This window comes from Grammomys surdaster, unplaced genomic scaffold (assembly GCF_004785775.1).
Source record: "Grammomys surdaster isolate TR1022 unplaced genomic scaffold, NIH_TR_1.0 129, whole genome shotgun sequence".
NCBI classification, from domain to species: domain Eukaryota; kingdom Metazoa; phylum Chordata; class Mammalia; order Rodentia; family Muridae; genus Grammomys; species Grammomys surdaster.
The window spans coordinates 13,766,384-13,783,885 of record NW_021604587.1 but is presented as its reverse complement, the minus strand read 5'-3'; the positions used below and the strand labels follow the sequence as shown (position 1 = coordinate 13,783,885).

At 38.8% G+C, this 17,502-nt stretch overlaps 1 protein-coding gene across 1 annotated transcript in view; it reads right to left on the bottom strand.

The window, feature by feature from the left end:
* Window positions 1-2,347: 2,347 nt before the first annotated feature.
* The window catches only part of Hao1 (hydroxyacid oxidase 1), a 49,854-nt gene continuing 34,699 nt past the window's right edge, over window positions 2,348-17,502 (bottom strand). Inside the window, exons 5-8 of the mRNA XM_028757014.1 lie at window positions 10,082-10,173; window positions 5,597-5,755; window positions 5,396-5,465; window positions 2,348-3,311 (exon numbers count right to left, since the gene is read on the bottom strand). Coding sequence (XP_028612847.1) covers window positions 3,241-3,311; window positions 5,396-5,465; window positions 5,597-5,755; window positions 10,082-10,173 — 392 coding nt within the window. The 3' untranslated portion in view covers window positions 2,348-3,240. The remainder of the gene's footprint in view (window positions 3,312-5,395; window positions 5,466-5,596; window positions 5,756-10,081; window positions 10,174-17,502) is intronic.

Genomic DNA, 17,502 nt, shown 5'->3' with positions numbered 1-17,502 from the left:
CTATTAATGCATGTGCATTAATGCAAAGCAGAAGCTACTTCCAGGGAGGAAAAAAGAACATGTAAATAACCCAAACGTCTACCAATGGAAGAAGAGATCACTATACTGTGGCAAAGTCTTAGGGTGGATCAGTACATACTACAGATCAGTAAATAAAAGTAACTGCTGATAGATTCAGCATGAATGAGTTCCACATGGAGTGAACAGAAGACCTCAAATACCCAAGCAAATGCCATACAGTTTGCATCACGTGATCTTCAGCAGCTCTCATCAGCAATCCTTGGCCACAGATGCCAATGATGTTTACTTCTGAAAGGGAAGGTACAGTGAGGAAGATGGAAATTTTCTATATCAGCATCTAAAGGGGACCCTATGGTTGTATAAAATGTATCCACCTACACACTTGATCTTTACAGCTTTACATGTTCCATGTAAGCATTTGATGCCTTAGTAAAATACAAAAGAAAACAGGAAGAATCAATTGTTAAAGAGTGCCTGGTGTTTCTTGGTGGTATATGGCCTGTCTCTACAGCTCACAGGCATTGAGCTGGATGAATGAGAAGCCACATAGCACATGGGCTCAGCGATCTGCTTTAACACTTTTGAGTTGTTCTGATATTGCCCTACTGCACTCTGGTCTAGATGACACAACGGACAAGGAGGCAGCTTAAGGAAACAATCTTTTCTTTCCTCCCCAAGATTTACAAAAGCTCAGAGATCAGATGAATATTAAACGGTATGTATACACGTGTATACACATATGTCAAAACCTCCAGGGTACACAATGATTATGTATAATGTTTGTGTTTTGTGTACTTGTTTAAGAATTAACTTAATTAAAAAATCAGAAACAGAAAAGACAAAATTTAACGGCAGGGCTCCTGGGAAGGGATGTATAATAGACACACTCCATTCTTGCCTTAATCATTCCTGTATCTTGTTTGTTTCCAGTGGATCTGATTCCTCTTTTTAAAACAACGATCTTTTTAGTCTTGGAAAAGTTGGTCAACATGGGGTTTCAGACAGATTCTAACTCTGAAAACACAAAAAAGAAATCTGCATGCCATAGTTCTCAGCTTTCAAAAACTATAGGAAATTTACACATCTGCAGCTATTCTGGTGAAGCTCTTGTGGAGCTTCACTTCCTGAGCTACTATCAACATCTTAGGATGGCATCATCCAGCAAAGTAGCCATGATGATACTCACTGACAGCAACAGTATTTACTAAGCAGTTGGGCATACTTCTTCACTGATTAACTAGTACTGACAGCATGATAAAATGAGTACGTCATTTCCTCCTCACAGGAAAAGATGAAAAGATGAAAGCTAACTACCCCATTTTTATCAGAGTAAATGACTGTGTGCTTTAATCTAACACACATAATTTGAAAAGGGAAATCTTTGTTTACATTTTTATCATTCAGCAATGATTCAGAAGCTGCTGAAGGAGATCACAAGACAATAAACACAACAATAAAGCAATATCACAACCATTCTTTAAGGTGGCCTCCCTCAACACTCTGTGATGGTCGAAAAAAGTGACTTCAGAAGCCAAATGTAGCTCCCATTGAGGAATGCTCTCTTTGGGACTAAACCTAACAGCCCAGTGCTGTTAACCCCTCAGTGTCTGGGGTTCCATATCCAGAAGGAATCTCATCATGTTCAGGGTTTAATGCTCTTTGGCTGCTACCTTTAAAACACTAACTATTTTACCTTTGAAATTGTGTCTCTTTTTTTCTTTCCCTTTTTCATTAATTAATTTATTTATTCCCTTTACATCCCAAAATCAGCCTCCCTCTGCTACCAGCCCCCCTTCACACAGATCCTCCCTGTATTCCACCCCCACTTCTCCTCTGAGGAAGGGGAGCCCCCATGTGTATCACCTCACCCTGGCACATCAAGTCGCTGCAGGGTTTAGTCAGCAGAGTCAGCGTAAGCCACCATTCCAGTTGTTGGGGGAACTGCATGAAGCCCATGCTGTATATTGGCTACATATGTGCAGGGGGCCTAGGGCAACCTAGGTCCAGTCCATGCTTGCTCTTTGATTGGTGTCTCAGTCTCTGGGAGCATGCAATGAGACAAGTAGAGTATATACTGAGCCAAGCATGACACAGTGCCCCTTCTGATATCCCTCCATGCCCCAGGAATAGGCTCTTGGCTGCTGGCTCAGTCACTCTGTGCAAGTCCTGGGCGTGGATACAAGAAGGGCAAGTTACAGGGAGAACCACAGTACCTATATAGAGTCTTCAATTGGTAGAGTGCCTCCACTAGCCCATGCCCAAGGAAGAGTGGCACTAAATCAATAAAATAATGAAAATAAAAAGAAAACATAGACAATTAAAAAAATACTGTGATAAAAGCAAAGGCTTTTTTTTTTTTGCCTTCTTTCTGAACAAGAATTTCAAATCTTTATTCACCATGGACCCCCACAAAAAAATACTTGACACTCAATATGACGAAAAATGAGGAGAAGTGCAGAAATCAAAAACAATTCAAGAGGAATTAGGAAGTCGACACTTACTTTAAAATGGGAATGAGGAGACAAAGTTCAAAAATAAAAATAACTCTGTGTGGTCCCAAGTGGACTAGAGACATCCCTTTCAAATGCGGTGACTACCACAAAACATTCAGACATATTCAGACAAGCGATATATAGCTAGAAATCCACCTTTAAAGAAATAGGGTGTTAAAAAATGAAAAGTCTCTAGAAAAATCACAAATTACCACCATCCATTTCAATTCTACCCGATGCTGCTTTTTGAACACGGCAAATCCAAACCTCATGTTTCTCTGGGCATTTCCAGCAAGTCAAAGCCTAGTGCACACTGTAAGAGCCACTGTCTTAAGGAAATCTAAACAGAAGACAGGTTAATAAACAGTGAGGTCAGTATCTTTCACTTCTGCATGCTACCTCCAATCTCTCCAGAGGATATCTTTTGTTCCCCAGCACTTTAGCCTGCCAGGGGATGACGTTTCCCAAACACATTTTCAATGTTTTCTTTTTAACAGTTAATATATTTCCAGGATGCAAGTCCATTTCTTTCTAGAAGGTTCCTAGGACACCCATTGAAAAGTCAAAAGCAATGAAGGAGAAGGGGTGGCTATTTTGTTGGAAAAGAACGACACGCTTTGTATTGAAGTGGGGAGTTACAGTCTGTGGTCACCCTCTGCACAGTGTCTCTTTGTCAAGTAATCCACGCTGGAAAAAAATAATACAGATGGGAAAATATTGTGCACTGTCAGATCTTGGAAACAGCCAAAGGATTTTTCCTCACCAATGTCTTGTCAATGACTTTCACATTCTGGCACCCTGAAAAAAATAATGCATACATTTAATATGAGATGAATGCAATAATAATCAGGCAGGTAATCGTTTTCCCAAGGAATGTAAAACTTGACAAATGTAAGGTTTATGATTCAAGGTAGGCTTGCCAAATCTTATGTGGCATGAGACCATTTTTATTACCTAAACAGTCCTTAATACAAAATGACTGGCACATATTTTTATTAACACAAAGAGTGTATTCTTTCTGCCACATTTAATAGACAGCCAGAGGCTGAAAGCTCTCGTTTAGGAGATGTCTGCAGCAAATTAAAATGTGTAGTGAGGATTCACAGAATGCCATTCTTCTCCTGAGAGTTCTGACAGACTCGGGCTGCACAGTAGCAGGGAGATAATCCATCTAGGGAGTTGTAGCCATCAGGGTGATATGGGCTTTGTGGATCATAGAAAACGAATCTTGATTCACCTTAAAATGAGGAAGCTGGTAATTCACTAAAAGATTCCCCTCTCCTCAGTATAAGGTCCATTTTGAGTCAAACTCTAAGCAATTGTCAGTAAACACAGCACTTACTACCTCTTTTAACAAACATTTATTGTTTGTGGGCCAGGCACCATTTAAACACTGCAAACTCTACAGTGAGATAAAAGATGGAAAGATCCCTGGTCACACATTTTATATTCTAGAGAGGAAACACAAAATATACAATATGTGTTGTCTTAAAAATAACTTATGTGACAGATGACTTATGAACAGTGATAGATTCTAAGGAAAAGGAAAGCAAAAACACAGACAGAAAGTTGGACTATGGGGAAGGATGAGCAGCCACGGTTGTCCTTTTATGAACGAAAAATTTACATGAAAGCTTGGATGGTGGAGGAACTTCTTTATGCAGACATCTGGGGGAGCGTCATGGATGAGGGATGAGGGACGATCCAGGACACAGGCAAGAGCCTGTCTGATAGTCAAGGAACTTTAAAGATGCAAAGGAAGCTTCAGTGCTTCAGTGAGGATGGCAGCAATGACAGCTGTGACTGAAAGGGGAACAAGGGCCTTGTAAATTACTGTGAGGACTTCAGCATCTATGCTAAGTAAGTCAAGAGTTATTGGTGGGTGCTGGTCTACCAATGACTACAAGAAGAACATGGGCTAAATTAATGTTTTAAATAGTCACCCTGGCTTCTGTGATCAAAGCAGACTGAGGGAAGGCAAGTTACAGAGGCAGACCTCCAATACCCACTGCAAAAGGAAAAGACTGATGGTACACACAGTCAAGTGGTGGTGGCAGTAGAGGTGGTAAACGGGGTCACATTATGTAATAAGCAACCCCTATTGGTGGAAAAATGTGAAAGAAGCAAGTCTTGGGAGTTTGGGACAGAGTAAATGAACCTTTGACATGAGCGTGAACTGGGAGTGAGAGGCTGCAAGTAGAACACATGTAATAAGAGAAATGGAGACTTGGTTTGAAAAGAGTAGAGTCTGACTTCGCACTTAGTCAACTGACTGGCCAGTTGGCTCTATCTACTCATATATTAAGAACTGAGAAAAAGAATGATGCTATACTTATCTTTAAAGTATTTCTGCTCACCAAGGCATCCCTGGTGAGATGGATGGAATGCTTGAAGCTGAAGGCTAACTGCCATAGATCTATGCACACTCAATGCCATGCCTCCAAGCCGTAACTATAAAGCCAACTACAAATTCCGTGTCCCAAACAACCTGTTTTCTTCTCCCTTCAAATCTTTGCTCCAGGGAGCCTGGCTTAAAGCTCACAGAAAACAAGAAATTGGTAAATGAAAGTCAGAATCCACTGTGGTTTGAGTCTGGAGTGTTCGTCACAGGCTCATATTTTCAGTGCTGGTGCCATGTTGGAGACTCTGGAACATTTAGGAGGTAGGAACTAGATAGTGGAAGTAGGTACTAAGGCCAGGACTTCTAAGGTTATAACTTAGCCCCTAGTTCAGTTTCCGCCATGAGCTTCACAAAGCCTTCACTATAGTGATGGACTGAAAGTGTATGAAACCATGAGCTCAAATAATTGCTTCTTCTGGTAAATTTTGTCCATCAATTAGTGTGTTACTGTGACCCAAATGTAAGAAATGTCAAGCCTTACCACTCAGAGCCATGGCCAGCCGGAATTCTTCCTTCAGTATCTCGAGGACATCTTGAACACCTTTCTCCCCCTAAGCAGGTTAAAGACATTAAAGTGTTGAGTAAACTTGTCAGATTCTATCTATTTATTTCACTATTAAGTGATTTTATTTATTTATTTATTTATTTATTTATTTATCTATTTATTTTCTTGTGCAGTTACCTGGAAAGCCAAACCCCAGATGATGGGTCTTCCCACAAAAACAGCCTTGGCTCCCAGGGCCAGAGCTTTGAGAACATCGGTGCCTTTCCTTACTCCCCCATCCAGGAAGACTTCTACCTTCCCTTCCACAGCCTCAACAATCTCTGGCAGGACATCAATCTAGGGAGAAAGGAAGTACAATGTTACACTGTGTGAAAAACTCTGCTCATTGTCACCTCCATTGAGTTGAAACCCACCCAATTTAGGCTCCAAGAGAAAAGAGGTTTAAAAGAGGACAGTAGGTTTAAGATTGGTGGTGGAATCATTTCTCCACGAATGATTGGAACTAGAAACTCACATGAATTTGGAATTGACTGGCTTCTATGTTTTCAAAGTCCAGCATTAATTTTTCTGTTTCTTATATTTAAATGCAAATATTGTGTCTAAAAAATGATAAACAATTCTCAAGCACTTGGTCTTACATGTTTCTTTTTTTTATAAAAGTAAATGAACTGGTATACATTATTCTGAATGTTATTTCTCAGAAAGTGATAGTTAAAATTCACATTAGATGGTATAAGCAGTGCTATATGAAACATGCAAGCATAGCTCCTCTCTGATTTCCTCTTCTAACACACTTTACATCCAGATAAGCACTAGATAACTGTGGAAGCACTTTATTCACTGTTATAGGAATATGACCATGTGAACTCCGAAGATCCCTGTCTTAGTTGTCAGTTGGCATAGTTTTTCATAGAAAATATAAGAACCTCAAAAGAGTGAAGTGGTTGCTATATTGCCCTTTCTCATACCCCACCCTCCTCTAAATGCATTGCCTTTCTAAGACATCAATATAGTTTTCTCCCATTAAAATAAAGTACTTACCCACATCCTTGACACTGGCTTCGTCTATATGACTCACTTTGACCAATCATATGTGTGCAGAGAAGGTAGAGGAGGCCATTTCTGGGCACAGACCTGAAGCTATGCCAGTATTTCTACTTATGTTTGTACTTCTGTCATTTGTCACAAGATAGGGGTCCCCCAGGATTGGTTTACACAAAGCTTGGGCCCCAGCGAGGCTACTCTGGAGGCAAAGCTATCTGAGACTCACTCAGCTGGCCCTAAAACTTACAACCCAGCCATTAGGCTAATCCCAAGCCTGGATCAGAAGACCTAAGAAGCAGAATGATTCAAGGGAACAATTGTCAGTTTAAATCACTGTTTTTTTGACCTAGAGCCATAGTAGTAGGTGATACAGCTAGCTCATTAGATGTAGGTGAAAATTTGTAGAAATTATCCACATTTGTCCCAAAAAACATTTAGATCCAAAATGATGTCCTGATTCCATTTACGTATGCTATGAAAGCCACCACACACTTAAACTACACTTTTTCCAGAAATAATTGTGCTGAAATCACTCAAAGGCTTTCCTCCTTCTCTCCTAGAAGTTTAGTGGCTCAACTTAAATAGAGTTTTATGTAAAAGGCTGAAAACCAAACACAGCTACAATTTGGAGGAAGTGGAGGCAACCCTTGGCAAGTGGCCCCTAAATGTTTGGCAGGTAGTGTAATTTTCCCCTTTCCCTTTTGGCTTCCATGCCTTGCTAAACATGCTTCGGATCCATTTACATACGTTCCCTTACCTATACATAGTCCCCCCTTTTACATTCAGGCGAGTTACATCAACATATAAATGCTACAATTTCCAAGCCATGATGCAAGCCGTAATTAAGCATATTTCCCCATTTGAAACCAGAACCAAAGAAAAATATTAGCTAGCTTGGGTTCAATACACATTTTCAAAGTCACACAAATCAAGTCTGTTTAGGTTATTTCCAGTGCCTAACCTAGCCTAAAAGTACACTAATAAGGACACTTAAGATATGAATCCTAGAATATAAAACAGAGCCTGCATTTGTGTCTCTGTGTCTATGGACAGGTATGTCTCATCCAACACTGAGCAATTCTAACTTCCCTCCCTTTCCAGAGCTGCAATTTCACTCGGTACACATTATGTAAAATCAAGGGATCCTGGCAGGCTGAGTAAATAAATCGAGCAGACAAGCACACTAGTTAAGGCCCTGTTTACGCTTCCTTTTTGCCTTTCCTTCACATCCCTATAACATTCATCTTGAAGATGAACCCTCAAAATACCCAACCAAAGAACCTGAACACTAATCAAGCTGCTGCAGTTAGAGCAGAGGAGACCAGAGTTCCAGCTGCTGTGATCAATCCTCAGACTCTTTCCTGGACCACACATCACATCTCACCAGGAGTTCCACACAGCACAGTCAAAAAAGCACCAGCCCAGAGATTTATCACACCCCGAAATGGCTCTGAAGATTTCCTCTGCCTCACTCTAATTTGTAGGGGTGCTATGCTCCTGGGACATCCTTAGGAGAAGCATGGTGGGGTTCAGAATTGTGCCTTAGTGGTCCCCAATGGAGCAAGAGAGATAGTAACAATGTGTCACTTCTGTATATAGATCACAAGAACTGGATGATACTTTAGGAAGCCTGCCCCTTCATGAAAGCAAACCAAGCTCTTACACTAGGCGATGTAAGACAGTGAGATTATCCTACACCAGGCTGATCTACTGCACAAGCAACTGACTCCATGTACCCAGGACTGAGCTTATCCAAGACCAGAACCCAGAACCTCACAATTCTCAGGCCAAAAAGCAAACTTATAAAACTGGCATATAAATAAATGGGAGTTCTTTTAACCAGTAAGTTCAGATTTATTTTTATACCGCAAAAGCCAATTAATACATCAAGTACTTCTCAAGGATGACACATATAAAGTATGCTTTTACATTTTATTTTAGACTTTTGTGACACTCCAGGCTGCAGATTCAATTTAGGGGCTCTGCTATTCTAAGCAAACACTTTAGCATTGAGCACCACACCTAGCCCCAGGAACCACCTTTTAAAAGAAAAAAAACCCACTTCTTAGATGGTACAGAACATGCCTAAGGACTCAATTTGAGAGCTAGTAAATTAATAGCATAAACACTTATTCAGTACAAGTATTTGGCATATGAGACACTTACAGTGGAAAAGAACATTATATCTGTAAGTCCGAAGTAGTTTAGGTCTTGTTGGCATCAAAATGAAATGCAAATCTGAAAACAAAATTTTAAAAAGAGAATGTTCTAAGGACTCATACAAGCCAGAGAATAATGTGTCAAGGTAACCAGAAGTTAAATTCCTAGTCCAGAAATTCAAGCAGCAAGTCATTCTCCATACAAGGGAATGAATGCTACGAAGTAGAGAAATGTAGAACTGTACAGTCCAGGCACATCCTTTATAGAACCAACATAATACCAGGAGAAGCTCAGGCACAGGAGTCTGAATGACTTGCCACTCTGTCTCTCATATACGCTGGAGACAAGAAAAGAACTCAAACCCAAGCCACCTATTTGAAAACTCCTCCCATGATTTCATACTGCCACTGTGGCCTGACTTATGATGTAACCAAATCTGTGGGAGATGTAACCAAGACTTTCTATGCAGCTAGTGTAAAGGCTTAGACCATAGCCTCCTTTTAAGCCTTTGACTGCTCACCTCAAAATCCATATACCCACCTAAGGGGGAAAACACCATTGGCCACAGACTGAGTACTTTCATACATTTCCCTCATATCATGGGCCTTAAATTTGCTATAAGTATGAGGCAAAACAGTCAAGTTTATCCTCTCATGCACACAGCCTGCAAAAGGGACGGTTATTGTTTCCTAAGTAGTTTCAGAGACCACAACTCAAAAAGCCCTTTTAGATAAGTTTCCATATGTCCTAGGCCAGAAGGAAAAAAACCACACCATTTAGATATTTTCCCCTTAAAATAGAGTTAGATTTTATTTCAGAAGATTTATAGTTTATTTTTAGAAAACAAACTTAATTTGGCCTGCACACTAAGTCTATGTCTCTGAGCACAAGTGAAACATAAACCTGAGGAAACACTTGAAGCTATGGGCAGCTTCTGCATTCTGCTTTGGGTGGGGAGGGGGGAGCATCACTTTTCACCTCTTTCACCTGTGGGCAACATTTACTATCCCCCAAGAGTACATCAGACAGGGTTCCCAACCTCCAGCAGACTTGGTTTGCTGCACTCTTCAGAGCTTTGGGAATACCATGTGAGTACCTATGCATACTAGTCTTCCCTGCTGGCTTGTACTCTAACCCAAGTGGTCTGCAGACGTAGCCACATCATTTCCTTTAGATTGACATGTCTGAATCTTCTCTCTCCTTCCTTGGCTCATATAACACCTAAGTGCTCACAAGAATAATCCCTTGCTTACTAGTTAACAAGGCCTCCATTCATAAATTTAAAAATAGACACTTGGCTAGTTCAAAATAAATGTATTTGCTAATTTAGATAACTCTGTACCACTGAAAATCTGAGATATCATGTAGCGCCACACATTTTACCATAAATGATCACACACACACACACACTCACAAGGTAGACATGCATAGACTGGATAAATCCCAGTGGAAACTCACAGTAGCTGGCACCCCATCCAGTTGTCGCGCCCCATGATTGGACACCAAGATCCCATCCACACCACGTTTAACGGCTTCCCTGGCATCATCACCTGAAAAGAACAAAACACCATCCCATGGAAACAGCCACTGGACAAAAGGCTTGGACTTTGAATCTCCAGCATTCGAGTAAAGGGAGGAGGACCTCACTCCCACCTGTTCTACTTAGTACTTTCACCATTAAAGCACACCCAATAATTACATGTAGAACATTAGTAAGGGTTTCATTACCCAAAATTAAGAATTAGAGCAGTGTAATTATGTGGTGAAACTGTGAGTAGATAGCAAATTATCATTAATAAGGAATTTGTCGTTGTAAAGACATACTCCTGTTAAATTTATTTATTTATTTATTTATTTATTTATTTATTATGTTCTATTAGTTCTTTGATAATGCCATACAATGTATTTTGGTCATATTCATCTCAGTCCACCAACTCCTCCCAAATCCTTTCTCACCTCCCTTCCTGCCAACTTCTTCACTTCAGTCTCCCTCTCCACCCTCTCTCTCTCTCTCAGATCCAGTTATATTGGCTATTTTCTGGGCATGTGTATTGCTCTGGAGTATGGTCAATATAACAAGTATCACATCATTAAATAAAACTTACTTTAACTGTTAGTGATATACTTTAAGATTGATTTGTTTGTTTATTTGTGTGTGTGTGTGTGTGTGTGTGTGTGTGTGTGTGTGCATGAGTTAATATGCACCTCATCAATATGGTAACCCAGTGAGGTCAGAAGAGAGTGCTGTTAACTCTCCTGGAAGTAGAGTTACTAGGTTTGAATTCAAGTCCTCTGTAAGAGCAGTAAGCACTGAGCCATCTCTCCAGCCCATATTAGCAATTTTTAATTAATAAAATCATATCAATTTCCATTTAGCAGAACTATTACCCTAGAATATGGAAAATAAAATAGTATGTATGTGATGAGCAGTATAAAAGCAGCCATGGATGAATGACTCCATTCCAAACCATATTTAATACACTGATGTTTTAATTTCAGTAACTATTTTTTATGTTTATTATATAGTTACATTTTGCTCAATGGAATACATTATAAACATGATATTAAAATTATAATAAAATAATTCACAAACTGTGCTTCAAAATGCTGATTTCTTAATCTAGTTTTTAAATAGGTTAAATTTTTAAACTGTTGAAATGATTGCTAAATTTTACTTTCTAGACTACTATTTCTGGGATGCTCCTATTTTGTTAGCCCTTAAATGTAATATTAGGTAGAACTAATTTGATGTTGTCTTGAAAATCAGACTTTGAAGAGCTCAGCAGGCAGATACAGAAAATGCACAAATCTATCAACCCAGTAATAGAGATCAAAGGCAGACTTAAGAATAATTACAAAGGATGCACAACAATTTGTAATTATGATTAATTTAATTTTTGTGCTACATCATTTTTCACTATATGTCATGAAATACTAAAATTGAACTCTTTTAAGAATGATGGTGATACTATTATTTTTAAATTATGGGTATATATTGATGCTGCACCAATATGTTATGGTCTGGGAACCTCTGTCCTCTCCAAATTCTTTTGAAACCTTAGAGTGGTGGTTTGAATATGCTTGTCCAAGGAAGTGGCACTATTAGGAGGTGTGGCCTTGTTGGAGTAGGTATGTCCTTGTTAAAAGAAGTTTGTCACTTGTGGGGGTTGGCTTTGAGATCCTCCTCCCAGCCACAAGGGAGCCAGTCTCCTGCTCCAGTGTAGAACTTTAGGCTCCTCCAGCCCCACATCTGCCTGGACTCTGCCATGCTCCCACCTTGATGATAATGGACTGAACCTCTGATCCTACAAACCAGCCCCAGTTGAATGTTGTCCTTTATAAGAGTTGCCTTAGTCGCGGTATCTCCACACAACAATGAAAACTAAGACACTTTGTGTCTGATATGATAGTGTTTCCAGATAGACTCTCTGATAGGTAACTAGGATTGGGTACATTCATGAAAGTGAAGCACGATGACAAGAGCATTGCAAGTGTGGGGGGCAGGTACTAAGGGACAGGGGGATGATTGAGATTGGAGTGCATAGCGTGAAACATCAGCTAAAAGTTGAGGGAGAGAGAAAGAGAGAGGGAAAGATTTCCCTTATAAGAAAAGGTTCTGCCTTCTTGTCTCTTTGAAGAAAGAGATGATGTGAGCCCTCACCAGAAACCATCTATGCTAAGCCTTGACTCCCATCTTCTGGAATCATAAGAAACATTTCTCTTGTATATAGTATTTTGCTGAGCCAAATACTATTATCACTGTGACTCTTACTACTACTAATGGGTATCTGAGGCCCCAGCTTAAGAATTGCCATGACCTGGAGAATCATTTTCCCCAAAGTTGAAATCAAGGCGGGGAAAGCCATGTAACAATAGCAAAGGGTCAACGCTAAAAGAATGTGTGTGTGAGGAACACTAAGTGGATTCAGCAAGTTATATTTATAAATTTATTTATAAAGTGCATGGGTTTGTGTCTATGTCATCTGTGTGTTGGCTAGTTTTATGTCAATGCCAAAAAAGCTAGCTTTGTATGAAAATAAGGAATTTCAATTGAAAAAAATACCTCCACCAAATAAGCATGTAGCCAAGCCTTTAGGGTACTTTCTTTGTTGATGATTGATGTGGGATGTCCCAGTCCTTTTGTGGGTAGTGTCATCCCTCAACAACTAGTTCTGGAGTATATAAGAAAGAGAGTAAGCATGATTTAGGAAGTAAGGCAGTAAACAGCATCCCTCCATGGCCTCTGCATCAGTTCCTACCTCCTGTTTTCTGCCCTGTCTTCCTTCTGTGATCTTTGTGATGAACTGTGATATGGAACTGTAAGATGAATTAAAGTCTTTACTCTCCAAGTTGGTTTTGGAGAAACCAACAGCAGTAGAAACCCTAACTAAAACTCTGTGTGCGTGAGTGTTTGTGTGTGTGTTTGTGTGTGTGTGTGTGTGTGTGTAAAACATTACTAATTAAAGAAAAAGATACCATGAATTTGAAAAAAAATCACAGGGTATTTGGAGAGAGGAGAATAAGGGGAAATTATGCAAATATGGTATAGATATAGATATAGATATAGATATAGATATAGATTAGATATAGATTAGATATAGATATAGATATATGAAATAGGAAAAGAAGAATTACTTTTCTATCCTGTAGGTTTTAAAAGAATAAAATAAAATTAGCAAGTATAAGCTCTGATTGACAGCCCCAAAGACATTTTATAAAGAGGAATGGTCTGTTTTCTTTTCATATGAGTGAATGGTTTAAATGTATTCCTTTGATGAGCTTAAGTGTTCTAACCATTTGACATTGCTGGATTAGACCTCTCAACATAGCTGATGTATTATTTACTATGGCAGATTATTGGCACTGATGAAAACTGTCAATCTTTTGGATATAAAAAGGAAAAACTTCATCTGCTCATAATTTAATTTCTTTAGTCATATTGTTTTCATTTTTAAAAACAAATTTGTTAAGTTTGTGGAGGAAAGGAGATACCAAGATGGCTTCCAACATCAACAATTCCAACTTTGCATTTTATTTTTGCTTCATGCTTCAACTTACAGACTTTGGTACATGACTTACATAGAGTTTTAATTGACTTTTTAATGTTCCAGTTATTATGAGACTTTAATATCAAAGTCTCAAACCATCCCATTATTCCCACTAACCTCTTTGTGTTATCTCCGCTCATCCATTGACAGCTGCCCAGAACCCTCTGCCTTCTTTCTTTGTTTATCCGTGATTTCTCTCTGGCCTTACTATCCACCTTCACTCTACTGTTTCCTCTGCTTTAAATCTCTTACAAACAGAAGGATGTAATCTCTCATTTGTAGTATGCTCATAAATAGCTGCCCAAAAACAGTTCAATGAGAAACAAACTGGCAACCCCTGACTGATCCCTTTGTTTGTGTGCTTCCCTAGATGAGCTGTAACACACTCAAGGTTGGGCAATCGTTTTCCCACAGAACCTTACAGACTTCTCTCCTTGTTTGATGGGAACCATCACTGACCTAAAGACAGATGACAGTCTGACCTGTAGTCCTTCATAATAAACTCTTTTCTCAATTTTTATCACTTTATATCCATTTTATTTTTTGCCATATCATCTATGATAAAGTATGATATTTTTTTCTTAGTCTAATGACTTACATCACCAAAATTCAGACTTGTCTGTCTTTAACAATGTCTTCCTGTCCTTTCTTTGTGTATTTTCTATCAAAGAAGTATGTCAGTTAGATATTTGACATCTTAAACCCATCTGTGTATCTAACATCTATTTAGCTACGATGTTCTATTGATCTTATTTTCATTGTTATTTGTTTATAATAAGGGGAAATGTCTCTGACTTTTGTTCAACTACTCAATAATCTAATTTTTATTTTATTTTTAGTGTTTTGCACCTCTTTTTTAATGCTCTACTTTTTCTCTTAAGAAACTAAGATATCAGGCTGAGCAAATAGCTCAACATATAAAGCATTTACTATACAAGACTGAAGACCAGAGTTCAAGTTCCAAGAACCCATGTAAGTGCCAGATAGGTATGGTGGCCCACCCTTAATCCCAGGGAAGAGACAATCACAAGGCCTTGCCAGTAAGATATCTAGACTAACTGGATCTAAGTGTGTATGTATCTGATTCATTAGAATTTCCTGTGGTGGTAAAAATGTTCCCACAGATATGGTCATTTAACTATAGAGAAAGGACAGTACCATTTGCTAAAGGACAGCAAATGGTACTGGTGACGCTGGGTATCCACTACAGAAGAATAAAATTAGATCCATATATTCTATCATGCAGAAAATAATTCAAAGAGAATAAAAGAAAAAAGAATAAAAGAAAAAGTTAAAATCAGAAACACCAAATTGCTATAAGGAAAAACAGAAAAACTATTTCAAAATTTAAGAGCAGATAAAGATTTGTTGAAAAAGACTTCACTTCCTCAGGAAAAAGCCCAGGAATTAACAAATGGTAGTACATGAAATTATCAAGTTTCTATACAACAAAGTAAACTACCAACCAAGGATGAGAAAGCCCATAGAATGGGAGAAAATATTTGTCAGCTATGCTTCAAATAGCATGTTAATATCTACAATATGTATTTTTTTAAACTGAAAAATTTAAGTACCATGATCTGGAAAGATGGCTCCACAGTTGAGAGCACTGGCTGCTCCTCCAAAGGACCTAGGTTGGATTCCCAGTGCCCACTGATAATTATCTATGACTTCAGCTCCAGGAGATCGGACCCCTCTTCTTGACTCTGTATGAGTTACTGTATGCATGTGAATGCATGTATGTATGCATGTGATACACAAGCATACATGCAGGTAAAACACCCATACACATAAAATACAATTTTAACTATAAAGAAATAATTACTTTTTAAAAGTTTCACACAAGCAAAACTACCAGTCATTATAGACTAATAAAAGGAAGATATCTCTCTCAAAAGAGCACAAATGGGCAATAAATATTTTAAGTTGTTCAAAACCTTTAGCCAGCAGGGAAATCTACATAGCAATTACTTAGTAAATCCAACTCATTCCAGTCAACCAGACTATCATCAAGACAACAAAGGACAACTAGTGCTGAAGAGGATGTGAAGGAGCAGAAACACTTATTCACTGCTGGGATGGGAGTCCGGTGATAATGAACACAGACCCATGGAGGGTCAGAGTGGTGACTTCCTGAAAACTAAAAAAGGGAATGAAAGGAACCACCAGGTGACTGTTAAACCACTTGGAGCCATCCCCAAAAGGCCTCTACATGCTCCCACAGATAGCTACACATCCATGTTGATTGCTACTGTATTCACATGAGCTGAGAAATAGGATCAACCTAGCTGTTCCACTTGTGAATGGAAAATGAAAATGCAGTACATATACACAATGGAATTTTATTCAAATGCAGACAATAATGTAAGTTTCATGAAAATGGGTGGATCCTGAAATGATTATTAACTAAGCAAGGTGTTGTAGACTCACAGAGACAGACATGTGTGGTCTCTCTCAAATGAAGATGCTGGCTTCAGTATACACACACACACACACATCCATGTGGGGTTAGGCTACAAAAATAGAAAGAAGAACATGAGAGCGTGTGAAACGGAGGAGCTGAGGAAAAGAAGGAAAAAGATAGGACATGTACTATGTAAACAGAAAGGAGGGTGGTAGGTGTAGAAAGGTAGAAATTAGGCTAGGGTAGTGGGGGAGAAAATTGGGATAGAGGCCTAGCTGAACAGGTACAAATTAGGTTCTAAAATCCCATAATAGAACTCAATACCTTGCATGCTAACAAAAAATTAAAATAGAAAACAATTGAAACGTGGCCTCTTGTCTCAGTAACTGAAGTTTTACTTTAATCTTTACTAATTTATATAGTCAGCTGTGACTGGCAGATGCCACCACACTTGACATTGCAGCCATAAAGAGATATGGTTCAGTATGGTGTTAAAAATACAGACAGAGCCAAAAATACATTTTGACATGCTGTCTCTGGTTGTTTAGGTATCAAACCAAATATATATAAAAAAATGTAACTAAGATTGTTTAAGTCCAGAGCTGAGCACATGGACAGTCTCCCATTTGCCTTTAAGTAGTCCATCAGCTATGTGCGCAGAGAATCCCTTGCCCTCTCTGTGCCAATGTCTTAAACCACCCTGTGAACACAACGATCCACATTATATGGGTTTGTGGAGTGAAGAAGTTGGGTGTTCAGATAGTGTCCAACACACATTGGACCCTCAGATATAAAGAAACTGCTATTTCTTAGGATGAAAAGGAGTAGGTGCTACTCTATCAAGCAGGTAGAGAAAGTTGGACAAGACTCACTTATTGAATGTTTTGAAACAAGGAAGTCATACTTTAGTCAGGATAAAATTAGACAGGCTCTTCCGTTTGAAGAAATGACACTTTAAAAAATGATGTCATCCAGATCATTGAGAGCTATTTTCCATGTTCTCTAGGCACTGCGGGGCTGTTGGGCAACTGAGAAAATGGCTTGCTATGATGGAATTATGAGTGTGTGAGACAGGAAGAAACATGGTCAGATAAAAGGGTTTCTTATTTGTTAATTGCTTATGAAACTTTCCCATGAGTTTGTGTTTTAATTTTTAATTTAATTATTTATTTTATAACTCAGACCAAAAAGCTACTTAAAGGGTCACAATGTTCTGACTTAGCAAAATATTTACAAATCATTGACATTTTCACTAATCCTCAGAGAACACAATGTGGCCTTCTGGTTTTGTGCTTTTGTCCTTAAGTAAGTTGAGTGTTTAAGAAAGACAATCATTAGACGGTAATACACAGTGTGCTGTCATTTCATACATTGCTTTACATATTTAAACTACCAAAGACTAGTTTAAATCCCATCGAGCTAACATC